The sequence below is a fragment of the Ranitomeya imitator genome, chromosome 5 (genome assembly GCF_032444005.1).
Source record: "Ranitomeya imitator isolate aRanImi1 chromosome 5, aRanImi1.pri, whole genome shotgun sequence".
Taxonomy (NCBI): domain Eukaryota; kingdom Metazoa; phylum Chordata; class Amphibia; order Anura; family Dendrobatidae; genus Ranitomeya; species Ranitomeya imitator.
In genome coordinates this window covers 39,258,608-39,274,172 of record NC_091286.1, presented here as the reverse complement: position 1 = coordinate 39,274,172, position 15,565 = coordinate 39,258,608, and the positions used below count along the sequence as shown (strand labels likewise).

Below are 15,565 nucleotides of genomic sequence, written 5' to 3'. Positions count from 1 at the left end.
CGCCTCGGGAGGGTCCCCTACCCCCAGCCACGCTGCCACCCCAGGAGGGTCCCCTATCCCCGGCCACGCTGCCTCCTCGGGAGGGTCCCCTACCCCCGGCCACCCCAGGAGGGTCCCCTATCCCCGGGCACGCTGCCGCCTCGGGAGGGTCCCCTACCCCCAGCCACGCTGCCACCCCAGGAGGGTCCCCTATCCCCGGCCACGCTGCCGCCTCGGGAGGGTCCCCTACCCCCGGCCACCCCAGGAGGGTCCCCTATCCCCGGGCACGCTGCCGCCTCGGGAGGGTCCCCTACACCCCAGCCACGCTGCCACCTTGCGAGGGCCCCCTAACCCCAGACACGCTGCCCCCTCATAAAGGTCCCCTAACCCCAGCCACGCTGCCACCTTGCGAGGGCCCCCTAACCCCGGACACGCTGGCCCCCCGCGAGGGTCCCCTAACCCCAGCCAAGCTGCCACCTTGTGAGGGCCCCCTACCCCCGGCCATGCTGGCCCCCCGCGAGGGTCCCTAACCGCAGCCACGCTGCCACCTTGCGAGAGCAATCTGCAGCTAGAGACAGATTACACTTGACAGCAAGTTTTGCATGAAAAGAGATGCCTAGTAGGTGAAATTTTAAAGTGATTTTTTTTTTTGGGGGGTAGGAGGGGCGGAGGAGATGAGACAAGATTTATAAATCAAGATTTCCTATTAATGACATTATCAAATTCGATCAACTTATCTGAAAGTACAGTCATTACTTTATTCTCAGTCCATTAAAAGATACAGATCCTAAAGTTTGTAGTTAACAAGTCATTTTAGCTTTGGATATTGATGGTCTAGACACAAAGTGATGCACCTGCGACAAGTGGGGGGGTCTCCCAGCTCCAGGATTTCCACCTACCAGGCCAGTGGTGAGACCACCAGCAACATCCTCAAGCTGCAGACAACGCAGAGCCCTGGAAATGATGTTCTTTAACTATACGCATCAAGAGCTGAACAAAAAAATAAAAAAAAATTACAGCCAGCTTTTCCATCACCTGAAATGATTGAAAGCCAGAAGCAATAACGACAGTAATCAGGAGTGATGAATGGAGAATAGAAGAGTAAATCAATGTAACTCCGCTCACATCTACTGGTATTCAATAAGCCTTCCGTGTTCTGAACCTGGGACAGAAAACCTGAAGACGCCACAAGGGCTGGCGGGGGGACGGGGGTCCTCATCCTCATTAAACAAACAAACCCATTAGTAACTAATCAATAGAATACAAAATAAATAAAAGAGCAGGTTCTTACTCATTGCACTCATTTGCTCATGTGCTAGGACCATGACTATTCCAGCAGGAGATGCACGCTCTCGCTCGGCTGCACCGTCTCCACATCCTGGAGCGCTGCACTCAGCTGCGGCCGGCTGTGCTTACCTTGTCACCATTTTTCCTGTTCTTTGTAAATGGCGCGGAACAGTAAACAGTACAGTGCGTGCAACACTCAGGGAAAGGGCAGGAATGCACCCGCTACAGGGCGAGCCTTGTGATGCCAGCCCAATGTTTACCAAAGGGCCTATTCACACCTGCTGTGTCTGCAACAGAGGGGGGGAAAATAAAATCCTCCGCCACAGATCATCAGCAAGAGCACTATAGATGTGCAGCCCTGCAAAATGTGGGGCAGTAGTTACCCACGTCAAAAAATTATTTTTGAAGCCACATTTTACTTTAATTTTATTTTACAGATATATCATAAGTTCTCATGAGTGAAGGGATTGTAATCAGACACCAGTCACACTCTGCCTCTCTCATAATGACATTTCTATTAGCATCAGATCCCCAGTAAGCCTGTTTAGTAAATACTTGTATCGTGCTGTCCCGAAAATAACACAGGGTCTTGTAATACTTTTTGCTCTAAAATATGGGTTAGGGCTTACTTTCAGAACAATTCACGTGTTCTTGAACAAAAAATAAATAAAAATCAACATTTATTCAAATGTACACGCACGCGCATACACGCGCACACACACGCGCACACACACACACACACGCGCACACACACGCGCGCACACACACGCGCGCGCACACACACGCGCACACACACACACACACGCACACACACACACGCACACACACACGCACACACACACATATGTATACACACTGCACATACATACACGTACACACTGCACATACATACACTGCACATACATGTATACGTACACACACTGCACATACATACACATGTATACACACACTGCGGATACATGCACATACATACACATGTATACACACACATACACATGTATACATACTATGCCCATACAAGCCTAGTTCCACTAGGCTCCCAAAGTTAAAAGATTTTTGGTGACGACATGGCCTCATGACCGTGATGTTATCAAACAGCCATAAACTGTCTTACACTTGGAGTAGAAACACTAGGGGCCCCCAAGTCAAGGCCCTGGACAATTGCCCATTACTACGCCCCCTAACTTCAGCCCTGACTGTAACTAGGGCTTATTTTTCAAACATACTCCAAAAACTCTATAAAAACAAAAATCATGTTAGGGCTTATTAAAGGGAACCTGTCACCCCGTTTTTTGAGATTGAGCTATAAATACTGTTAAATAGGGCCTGCGCTGTGTGTTCCTATAGTGTATGTAGTGTACCCCGATTCCCTATGTATGCTGAGAAATAACTTACCAAAGTCGCCGTTTTCGCCTGTCAATCAGGCTGGTCAGGTCGGGAGGGCGGGGTGACATCGGTGGTTCTTCCTCAGCTTTACGTTGGTGGCGTAGTGGTGAAGACACAGCGCGCGATCTGCGCTGTAATCCCTTGCATCGGTGGGGGCGGCCATCTTCCTGGGGCCGCGCGTGCGCAGATCGAGTGCTCTGCTGCACGGGGCTTCAGGAAAATGGCCGCGGGATGCCGCGCGTGCGCATTAGAGATCGCGGCGGCCATTTTCCCAAAGCCGAGTTTGCATCTCGGCTTTGGGAAAATGGCCGCCGCGATCTCTAATGCGCACGCGCGGCATCCCGCGGCCATTTTCCTGAAGCCCCGTGCAGCAGAGCACTCGATCTGCGCACGCGCGGCCCCAGGAACATGGCCGCCCCCACCGATGCAAGGGATTACAGCGCAGATCGCGCGCTGTGTCTTCACCCCTACACCACTACGCCACCAACGTAAAGCTGAGGAAGAACCACCGATGTCACCACGCCCTCCCGACCTGACCAGCCTGATTGACAGGCGAAAACGGCGACTTTGGTAAGTTATTTCTCAGCATACATAGGGAATCGGGGTACACTACATACACTATAGGAACACACAGCGCAGGCCCTATTTAACAGTATTTATAGCTCAATCTCAAAAAACGGGGTGACAGGTTCCCTTTAAGGGTATGTCTAATTTTCAGGGAAACACTGCATTTGTTACATTTTATTGTGCAGATTCTGGAAATCCGTGAATAAATTGACACCTTAGTTGTACGACTCCCCTTTTGAGTCTGACACACCCAGCAATGATAGGACAGGGTACATAGACCTGCCCCAAATAGATAACATCAAGTTGTTAATTCATAAACTCGCAGGCGGAACAAAAGGGGAACAGCATATCAGAGTGATAAAAGATGATCTGTAATACAAATAAAGGGAGGTGACAAATAGTAGGGAGCAGCGAGGAGGCAGAGTAGTCGGCCACATCTCGCGTCCTCTAAATCGCAGGGCTGTGGAGTCGGAGTCAGGGAAATTGAGGAGTCGGAGTCAGAGTCGGTGGTTTGCCTTACCGACCCCACAGCCGACATTTTTTTGAAACAGAAGAAAACCATTATGATAATGCTCTGGAAATAAACAGCAAGTGCAATTCTTGGCAAGACAAATTATGTTAAAAGTTTGAAGCCGAGACAGGAATCCCTGGCAGTCTGAGAAAAGCCGAGACACATGGCTTACAGATCAGCAAGTCCGAAGATCCAGCCAGCCCCCTCTCATCCACACACAGGTCGCCCCCTGCTATCGGACGGCCTCAGTGCAGAGGATGCACTAGAGAATTGCACATCCAGAGCAATTAGAGCTTTCACAGGGTACGGAGACGTGACACGGACGGGGGAGCGCTTAGCAGCTCGTTAGAAGCAATGCTCTTTCCAAACGCACCAAAGATTCGATTTTTCTGCACACAAGGAAGAAAAATGAAGTGTAATGGTGCAGGGAGAGGGGGTTCAAAAACCACAGAAAATCTAAACCTAGAACTGTGCTCGCATTAAAACAAGGCAAAAATCAAGTGGGTTCTGTTACACAACTAGACTTACTCCCGATCTTACCACCGCAAATCAAATAAAGCACGACAAAGCCAAAGTAGAGAAAATCTGCTTTATGAAAGTTTTTCCTATGCAATCTGAGAGCAGCATGATGTAGGGACAGAAACCCCGATTCCAGCGACGTGTCACTTAGTTTACTGGGTGCAGCAGTTGCAATACAGTTTGTAATGCTGAGCCGTGTATAACTCCGACCACACCACTGATTGGCAGCTTTCTGCATACACTGGCAGAAAGCTGCCAGGTGTGGTTGGACCAGGAGGCATGAGACACCTAGTCGTATGGTGATAATCTCCTGCTGATAAAACTGATTTAATTGGAACCGCAAACACACAACCTAGTAAGTGACACATCACTGGAATCAGGATCTCTGAACCTAAATCACACTTTTCTCAAATTACATAGAAAACAAACTGCTGACAGATTCCCCTTAAATCAATAGACTGTTCTTTTGCTCATTTCTTTGGTTAATAGGAGAGATCAGCTAATTTCGGATCCCTGTTTATTACAACTGGTCACATCACACAACCATTGACCTCTATGTATTTTTTGTTGTTGTGGCCCGCTGTATAAAGAAAAAGCAGTCTGTACTCTAAGGCGATGCTCCCTTGTGGCGTAAACTTTTTCCACTACCTTTATTTGCAAAGTCAGCGGCGTTTAACAGTTGAAGCCAAGAGGAGACGATTCCATGACAGTTGTTGAATTGTGCATTTTGTTAATGCTGAAACCAACTCTTTATGCAAAAAATTATATATATATGCAGTGTCAAATCAGCACCTAAAAAGGTTAAAAAAAAATAAATAAAATTAAACCGCAATCCAGACTCCAGAGTTGCACATATGCCCATGAGGCTGTTGACTTTGGGTCCGGATATCGGCAGTACTCTCTTACCGTGAATGTCGGATTTGTGAAATCAGTTTCCTACAGTTAAAAAAAAAAAAAAAAAAAAAAAAAAAAAAAGTCAAAAATTAATGAGGTCTGCTGATCAGACTACCTGATTGGGGGCTAAAAGGATCCCCTCGTTCCTCCACCAGGTGACTGGATCCCTCCGTCTCCACCAATCTCTCACAGCTTTTAGTAAAGCCTTCATTGCTCATTTCATCGGAGATTCCTCACCGTTTCTCGTTTACGTCCAACAGAAACTAATGAGCTGGAACTGAAACCAGAAAATGTAAAGAAATGGATAGAAAACAAAGGGCCGTCTGTTCTGTCTCCTGAAACGGGTCCAGACTGAGCTATATGGAGCGTGCGCCACTTATTAATGCCGCGCTGCCCACTAGGTGTTAGTTCTTGCAGAATGGCAGCGCCAGTTTTCGGCTTCTGGAGGACATGGGGGCAGGAATGGTCTTGGTCTACGCACCGAATTTCCCAGATAAGCTTGGGCGCCCGTTTTTTTTTTTCGCTGTCAGTTTATTGGAAACTACACACTTCTGGGTGAATTAAAGGTTTGCACGAGATTAGAAACACACGGCCAATTTTTTCCAAAAACTGCACCACTTCTGGCAAATGGCAGTGTCTGGTATTGCACCAAACCTGAATCACTTGTGATTAATAACGGACAAAAATACTTTTTTTTTTTTTTTTTTTTAAAGCTAAATAGACTTCATTTCTTTAATACGCAAAATCTGTAAATATAGGAATGGGTCAGTAGTCATCGAATGTCTCGTATGCAACTAGGTAAAAAAAAAAAAAAACAACTTAATACTATCTGTACCAAGTTGTATTTGGGGTATCTATAAATACAGCGGGCGAGGAATGTCGATTCATAATTCATTATTACGGCAGGATTGGACGGGGCGATGCAGCAGGTTAACACGCGCCATCTGGTGGCAAGAGATGGTATTAAAAAGCGCTGAATTCTGAGTACATGGTGTTGAAGTTTGTTCTAAGAAAACTAGTCCATGTAATGTCAATAGAAAATAAAGATCCTATAGATTAAGTGCCAAGATAATTTCTGTATAGACCTCAAAGTGCACCTGTCAGTTCAGGTGATTGTTGTGTAACTACAAGAGGGATAACACCATTTCTGGCCATTATATGACTTGTATTCTGCATTTATCAACCGTTTTACCCTCTGGAGTCTCTATCTCTTATCTATTGGGTGGAAACTAGCTGCTATAAAGTCCCCCCATACATAATACACAAAGAGGGATTACTGTATTCCTGTCTGTATGTAGCACATATTCAAAAGCAGCAGCATGAAGGACATTACACAGCCGTACTGAGTAGTGTAGCTGTGCATCCAGCTCTGGTTGAAGAAACGCATACTGCAAGCAGTGTACCAGATCTGTGTACTTCTCCTCCAGCCCAGTGAGGGGTCAGATTACAGCTGTGTAATGGAGAGGGAAGTGCCACAAAACATAGAAAAAGTTGGTATTTCTCAGAGATTACAAAATTTCAGATATTTGCTTGTTCTATTGATTTATGCGAAGTTTAAACAACATTGATCATTTAAAGAGATTGAGCCTTAGAAAAACGGGCTCTCTGGCTTTCACAATCACCATATGATGGATAGTAAATTTGCTATGGCAGACTAGGATATATGCATAGCATCAGAATACATGGAAATCTCAGACGACAATCTGCCACCTGCTAGACCTCATTTACATGTGAAAAAACAGCACTTATGTTGTTACCTGTCTGGCCGTCCCCCTTTGCCATCAGCCGCCTGGCCGTCCCCATTTACCATCAGCCGCCTGGCCGTCCCCATTTACCATCAGCCGCCTGGCCGTCCCCATTTACCATCAGCCGCCTGGCCGTCCCCATTTACCATCAGCCGCCTGGCCGTCCCCATTTACCATCAGCCGCCTGGCCGTCCCCATTTACCATCAGCCGCCTGGCCGTCCCCATTTACCATCAGCCGCCTGGCCGTCCCCATTTACCATCAGCCGCCTGGCCGTCCCCATTTACCATCAGCCGCCTGGCCGTCCCCATTTACCATCAGCCGCCTGGCCGTCCCCATTTACCATCAGCCGCCTGGCCGTCCCCATTTACCATCAGCCGCCTGGCCGTCCCCATTTACCATCAGCCGCCTGGCCGTCCCCATTTACCATCAGCCGCCTGGCCGTCCCCATTTACCATCAGCCGCCTGGCCGTCCCCTTTACCATCAGCCGCCTGGCCGTCCCCTTTACCATCAGCCGCCTGGCCGTCCCCTTTATCATTGGCGTGTCAGCCGCCTGTCCATCTCCTTTACCATTGGCCCGTGAGATGACCACCACTGAGGTCATCTCAGACCTCTATGTTACGTCCCTTTTACATGATTTTCTTACGGAATCGCCATTACAGGAAGTCGACGAGAGTTTGTTTGCTTTAATTTTGACTTCAGTCTCTAGTCCAGGATCTTCCTATCCGCTCTGCTGGAGAAGCCACGAGACCCCGCAATCTCCAGGACTGCTCTCTACCACGAAGCAGCGCAGGACACTCCCTCTGGATCTGGTTGTGGTTATTTTGTAAAGCGCTGGTGGCAAAGCCTGGAAGACATCCATGAAAGGCTGCGGAGAAGAAGCTCTCCACTCTACTCGTCCAGGATGAGGAGCAGGTCGTCTGCACCATTACCACGGGAGATCCTGATTCAGGCCGGCAGCTGCACTTTACAATGGCCGGCATCATTTCCAGCCGAAGAGCGTTCCTGTAACTCCTGGCTGATATTAATACACTCCGGCAGGGCTCATTACTTTTTCATTGTGGAGCCCACTTAGTCTTCATTTGGCTTGAAAAGACATCCGGATCGCTGCCCCGATAACTGCACAGAGACAATATAGAAGGAACGTTCGGAAAACCACAGAAAGCAACGAAAAGCGGGAGGTGAAATCTGATCGGAGGGCAACGAGACGGCGTCACGACTGCGGACCGCTGCAGGGCGACGCTATGGACGACAACAGATCCTTGTACATTTTAGTTACTGGTCCGGTAGATGTGAATATATAACTTGTCAGAATAAGCCGCGCATGATGAATAACTCAACATCTGCCCATTCTATGACTTATATTCTGCATTTCATCCATCTCTGAGCTGGTGGGTAGTGACAAGTGCCCATGTCGTCTGCCATACAGAAATCCTGCAGAAAGCACAGGGTCGATCCCCTTCTGATCAGTCCAATCTTCAGCATCTCGACCTCCCTGCCCCCCAGTCATCTGCAGACAGGATAGAAGGGGAGAGGCTTCCGCTGCAGCCAGTTCTCTTAGTGTATGTTCACACATCGCATTTTTGCAGGGTTTTTTTCTGAGCCAAAATTAGAGTAGTGGCAGGAATACCCCACGTGCTCTTGTACGATTAACTTGATTTTTCACCCATTCGTTTTTAGCCAAAATGTCTGTGTGAACAATACATAACCCTAAAGCCCCCGTCACACAGCGAGATCGCTGCTGAGTCACAAGTTTTGTGACGCAACAGCGACCTCAGTAGCGATCTCGCTATGTGTGACACGTAGCAGCGACCAGGCCCCTGCTGTGAGATCGCTGGTCGTGTCGGAATGGCCTGGACCGTTTTTTGATAGTTGAGGTCCCGCTGGGTAGCACACATCGCTGTGTTTGACACCTTACCAACGACCTCGCTGACAGGACGTCCCATTGAATCGTCATGAAATAGCATCGTTGTACAGGTCGCCGCATCGCTGCTGCGTCGTTGGGGAGATCTCACTGTTTGACATCTCACCAGCGACCACATAGCGACGCAGCATCGATCCCTGACAGGTCGTATCGTTGTCGGGATCGCTTAAGCGTCGCTATGTGTGACGGGGCCTTTAGAGTGAGTTGGACAAAGAGAGGAAAAATCTCTTTTTAAAAATTCAGGATTTTGTTACCCTGTATACTTCATACCGCAATTGGAGATGTCAAGGCTCACCTCCTCTCCCTCCCTGCACAGGTCACAGAGCATGCCCACAACTCCCCCCTATAAAAGTCAATGCCGGCTATCGTCCATGTGCCTATTATAAAGCTTTCTCCACGTCGGCTTTGAACTCTTGGGGTTTTCAGCTGCGGTTTCTGGGTCTGGTGAACGGCATTAGAAGCTTGAGGGAACTGAAATCACATGTGGAAATGGCGTTTGACCAAACTATTCTCCTTTTTTGCTGAATGGGCACAAAAAAAAAAAAAAAAACACATTGAAAACTGATGAAAAAGTTTGTTCTGCTCGGAAGAAAACAGAAAATGTCTAAAGTCTGGAGACGGATCCAAACTGGAAAATCTATGATCCTATGTGGATGAAATCCATACAAAGCTGCTCAGATCCAAGGACGGGGATAGAGAACGACGGAGCTGAAAAGACCACCACCCTCCACACATTAAAGGGGGTTGTCCAGTCTTGTGCTGAAAGTCTGCAGAATTTCACAAGATTGGACAACCCTTTAAAGTGGTCCAAAATGGCTCACCTTCTGATATGTCATGATTTAACGGTCAGATGATTAAAAAAAAAAAAAAGACTTTTGGCAAAGGCTATACAAGGCTCATGGGCAGCAGAAGATCATGGCCACTACTAAAGCATCCATAAGTTGAGTATTGTGATGCCTAAAATTGCAAGTCGTTAGTAGTCCGTGGCCGCAACACTAGAGTCCGGCTAACTGTCTCCGACTAGTTGCGGCATCCACATTGCCTTTTCTGATTAGTTAGGCCTCCGTGACGTCACATCGCAAAGTAATGGCATTGAGGGGGGGGGGGGGGAGCTACTAATCAGAAGAGGTGATGGGGATGCTGCCAGTAGTATGAGGTTTGCATAGGACTACCAGTATGGCTGCTGAACTCACACTATACAGATCGATGGTGGCAGCCATGCGCCTCCAGTTAATAGCGGAGATAAAGAGATGAGTAAATGATGAGCCGCGCACGATTACTGGACCGGGAAACATCTGAGAACCTCACTCAGTGTTTTCTTGTTTACAAGCGACCGCGATCAATATCTGAAGCCGACGAAATAGATAACAGCTCCTTATTGACTGATGCATAAAATCTGGCAGGGGCTGGTGTACACAAGATAGATAAAGATACAGCAGCCATTAATACCATACAGACTGGTGAGAACCAGAGCTCCAACACTGCAAATGCCCCGAGGACATCACCGACGCAGTGATAGAAAGCCCAGGAGATGCCTTATATGCAATGGTGACATCAATGAACTAGAAGAGTTTAAATGTACTTTTCGGCAATGAAGCCAATGGGGGGCGAGTTTCCTTCATGCCTGCAGGGCTGCGTTCATAAATCCTAGCGGTGGATCCAAGTTTTGGCCAAAAAAAAACAAAAACAGGTGGAACGTGGCACCAACTAGATAGTTGCATCTGCCTTATCAGTTATTAGGCAACGAGTGCCACTATAATTGGTGCATAATCCATTCCTGACCTACTGGGGCTCACCCAATCAATATCAATGGACTGCCACCAATCTCACACACGATTGTAACCTTCTGCCTTTGTATAACAGGACCAGACAGGACCCAGAGTCCGCTGCGGTGTCCGGCATACAGGACAGGCACTGCGGGAAATAGGGGCAAAGGGACTAAAGTTGTAGACAGTTTGACTTATTGCACTTAAAGTTCCATCTGAATAACATTTTTTCTGGGCTTCAGACGCAACTTACTGATCGAGTCTGAACTGCAGTGTGAAACTACCCTAAAAAGCTGGCTATACTCTTCACATGGCTGAACAATCATTCAGGTGACGGCGCGCTTTCCTGACTTACTCACACAGACGCTCCAGTGTTTTCTGAGAGCACCGCTGCCAGACTCCTCCGCTTATCTCCACACAGAACAAAAACGATCGACTGATGAATATCAACAGGTCGGAGCCTTCTCTCTCCTGACATCTGTCGGGGAAGTCAGGAGACTCCCAAAGTACATATTGGATGGTGGGAAAATCCTGCTGAAAATCAGCAACTGACGATTTATCTAATGCGTAAGGAGTTTTATATAAGCAGATAAAACTGCAAAATACTTGAAAAAGCAAGATCAGTTACAGTTCTTATTTCTATTCAGTCTCAAGAAAGGGATTTCTCATTTTCATAGTTCACTGCTCATTGCCTATGTTACCGGCCACCTCTGCATCAGCGGTGGCTGATCTTGTAGGCAAAGGTAAGAGATACACTGAAATCAGCCAGATTGCTGGATCCAGCGCTCCTACAGAGATGGTGTGCACCGAAAAGCCAAAGCCTCAACCATGCATGCACTGGTCCAAACTGTATGCAACAACTCAATGGTTTTTGGCTTTGTTTTTGAGTACTCAGACCATAGTATTTAGTGTATATAGCATCCCCAATAAAGCCACATTCTTTTAGTGCCAAAGTTAACAAACTAAGCAAAGAACAATGTTACAAAATCAAACAACATTACAAATGATACATAACGGTATAATTGTATCAGACCTGGCGGATGTTCTATAGTTAAACATTATCTGTGCAGTCTTATCCTATGGAGATCAGAAATATACAGTTTCTGTCCATCACATCCGCTGTGCGTCTGTCCCCAGCCCTCCCCCACCCCCATAATTCAGGCCTGCAGTAACTTCCTGTTATATGCAGTGAAATTTACATCCAGCAGTGGCGATTTACAGGCATCCGAAAAGGGAGGAAAGGGGGATAATATCTGCAGAATCTATACACAACCACCCCTCCCCCCAGAATATACAATCACTTATTGCTGGAGGTGGGAGTCATCGCACACATTCATCCAATTAGTTGCAGGGGGCATAAATGTGATGTCCTCGGCGTGGGGCCATGTGCGGTGGCTCAGAACTGCAGATCTGGGGACCAGGGTTCAAATCCAACAACAAACACCTTTTGGATATGGGCACACGTTGCGGATTCTCTGCGGATCCGCAGCGTTTTTTTGCAGTGCAGAAACGCTGCAGATCCGCAATTGATTTACAGTACAATGTAAATCAATGAGAAAAAAAAAAAAATGCTGTGCACACTTTGCGGAAAATCCGCTGCGGTTTAAAAGTAGCAGCATGTCACTTTTTTGTGAATCTGCAGCGTTTTTGTACCCATTCCATTATAAAAAACTGCAGGGGTAAAAAATGCAGCAAATCCGCAAGAAAACTGCAGCAAAAACGCACAAAAACGCGACACATCCGCAGGTGCGTTTTCTGCCAGGAGAGGCAGAATCCGCACCAGAAATTCCTAAGCCTAATCCGCAACGTGCGCACATAGCCTTTGCGTGTTCAGATTTCATATCAGTTTATGCCCCAAACTACATTGAAGCGTTAATGGCCAACCGGAACCATTAACGACATGTCCCAAATATGATCTGATGAGCTTAAAAAAAAAAAAAAAAAAAAATCTGTCAATCATGATTGTAGCATGTGACCGGTGTCTGAAAGATAATGCCATTACAGGGGTAAGGCGGTTTTATTTTAGGACGGTCGTAAAACAAGGAAGACGAGAGCCTGTTGGTGTAAATGGCTGCTCAGATCAAACTCATCTGTGAGACTGATCTAATTGGCCAGATATCGGAGTGCGGAAATCCCCCCATACACTTCAGACAGATGGCGGCAACGGAATTCCTAGAGAATAAAAGGATCGGTAATCTGAAATCTGTCGAGTCAGACCCTAATCATCTGTCAGGGAGCCATCCATAAATGTAGACCGTTGGTCAAACCTGTCGATAACAGCACATTGGGCTGATGTTAGTCTACTGTGAATGGGGACTTAAAGGCTGAATACCCAGAAAGACAAAGTCTCATTACGCAAATTCAGCACCTTATGAGGCAGTGGGATTCAGGGCAGGAGACTCACGGGTCGATCCAGCTAAATCACAATCCGTACTCAGACATCTGAACTTAACCCAAGTCCGGTTTCACACACCTGACAACCCCAATGTGAGCATGGAGCACTATCTGCAGACCGGCTGCGATCTCCTGCCCCAAACTAAACAGCTTCATAGGCACATAAGAGGAGGTGGGGTCAGGAGAGACCCGGGGTCAGTCTGGAGAGATTGGTCCACATCCAGACCATGAATGTCGCACTTGTGAAACCGGCATAAGTGTGGGTTTATAACTATCTGGGCAGCACGGTGGCTCAGTGGTTAGCACTGCAACTTGAAGCACTGGAGTCCTGGGTTCAAATCCCACCAAGGACAACATCCATAAGGAGTTTGTATGTTCTCCCCGTGTTTGCGTGGGTTTCCTCCCACACTCCAAAGACATACTGATAGGGAATGTAGGTTGTGAGCCCCATCGGGGACAGTGGTGATAATCTTATAGATTGTAGCCCTCGCGGGCAGGGTCCTCTCTCCTCATGTACCAGTCGTGACTTGTATTGTGTAAGATTACTGTACTTTTTTTATTATGTATACCCCTCCTCACATGTAAAGCGCCATGGAATAAATGATGCTATAATAGTAAATTATAATAATGTGTGAAAAAAAAAAAAAAACTGTAAAGCGCTGCGGAATATGTTAGCGCTATTTAAAAATAAAGATTATCATCATCTGGCCAATTTCTGCACAATCAGACCAAGCTTGTCACCTGAAAGTGGCCAGGTGACCTGATCGAAAATCCCCCACCAGAAAAATAAAAAAATCTATGAAAATCGACTTATCAGTGCAAAGATTTTTTTTCTGAAGATAAAAAATTGGATCCATCCTAACAAAACATCTGTTTAGTCTCCCATACACGGGAGTGCTGGCTCGGCAGAGTAAAGTCGCCGCCGGCTTATCTCCTATAGAACAATGCAATCGCCAGTTCAAAATCGGACATGTGCCATTAAGCTGTCTCACCGGCCATCAGACAGCCGGCGCTCCCATAGACATTAGACCATTATCGGCGGCTTCAGCCCACAAAAGTCTAAGATCTATGGAGCATTTAACCACCAATCCGGGTCAATCTCATCTACAAAACCTAAAATCTGTACGTGTACGGCCGACCGAGCAGGACCCCGTGCAGTCACATCTGTACACAGCGCAGGAGAAGGGGAGCACAAAGACGCGGGGTTCTGGAGACTCACTATAACTTGTATTTTATTAGCGAACATACCTGGTGTTTGCATTCAGGAGTCCAGTGGGCGGTCCTACTCCGGGATTGACAGCTAACTCTACACACAGTCATACAAGTAAGACTAGCGATCAGCGAGTAGGACTGCCCACTGGACTCCTACATACATTATATATATATATATATATATATATATATATATATATATATATATATATATATATATATATATATATATATATATATATATATATATATACACATACACACACATACATATATGGCATCAATTACTGCTGCAGGCGAGGGTGAATAGTAAATATTACAGACTCAGAACACATGATTATATTAAAAACACACTAATCTATGTACACACGTGCATGCAAATCCGCACAGATACAGAAAAAATTTATATATATATATATATATATATATATATATATATATATATATATATATATATATATATATATATATATACACACACACACAAAAGCTTGCACAGCAGTGCAGATGCGTGACATATACATGCATTGTATACACACGTACATATACATGCATGCAAATCAGCACAGATACAGTATATATATATATATATACACACACACACATACAGCAGTGCAGACACATGACATTCTACACATATATTATACACACACACACATGCTTGCACAGCAGTGCAGACACATGACGTATATATATGTATATCCACACACACACACACACACACACACACACACACACACACACACACACACACACCTATCCGTCCGCCAGGCCTGCAGTGACAGCTCCCGTCCCCGGCACACATGCAGCAGCTGCACTCACCCAGGCTGCCGGCGAACCCGTCCATCTTGTGGTGTCTGGCAGCGCGGCTCTGCTCCTGTGAGGCGGCGGCGGCGGGCGGGCAGGACGCGGCGCCTTCCTGGATGGGGCTGAGCGGGGCAGTCTCTCTCATTCAGTCGCACACAGGGCGGAGGACACGTAGCTGAGCGGCCGGTCAGGGAGCTCCGCGCCGCGCACACTGCGGACTATGTGGCTGCTGCTCCTCTTCCTCCTGCCGCTCCCGCCTCTGTCACAATAGCCCCGCCCAGCTCGTCTGGGCTTAGCCACGCCCATTCGACTGTGTAGACTGAGTGTCTTTTTTTTTTTTCCCTGTCACAACTTTATTGACAAGGAAAAAATTGTCTCAAACTTTCCCAGAATGAAAAAGTAAAGTCTTAAAGTGACAGTAGACCATTATTGGGGAGTTTGGTTCATTAGGGACAATGTGACAAATGGAGCCATAGTGTAATGTAGTGTTATTAGCAGATCTGTGGGAAACCATCAGCCGTCAGCACGTTGTCTCTACGGCTTTGCGTTTATAATATATACACTGCTCAAAAAA

General features: G+C 46.8%; 1 protein-coding gene across 3 annotated transcripts in view; it reads right to left on the bottom strand.

The window, feature by feature from the left end:
• Positions 1–15,260, bottom strand: part of EML4 (EMAP like 4) — a 136,628-nt gene extending 121,368 nt beyond the window's left edge. For 2 of the 3 annotated variants that reach the window (XM_069768585.1, XM_069768586.1), the window contains exon 1: positions 15,007–15,245. In XM_069768585.1, the coding sequence (XP_069624686.1) occupies positions 15,007–15,136 (130 nt within the window). In that variant the 5' untranslated portion in view covers positions 15,137–15,245. Of the gene's footprint in view, positions 1–15,006 lie in introns of all 3 variants that reach the window. The other variant, XM_069768590.1, reaches the window with a different exon arrangement.
• Positions 15,261–15,565: the final 305 nt, after the last annotated feature.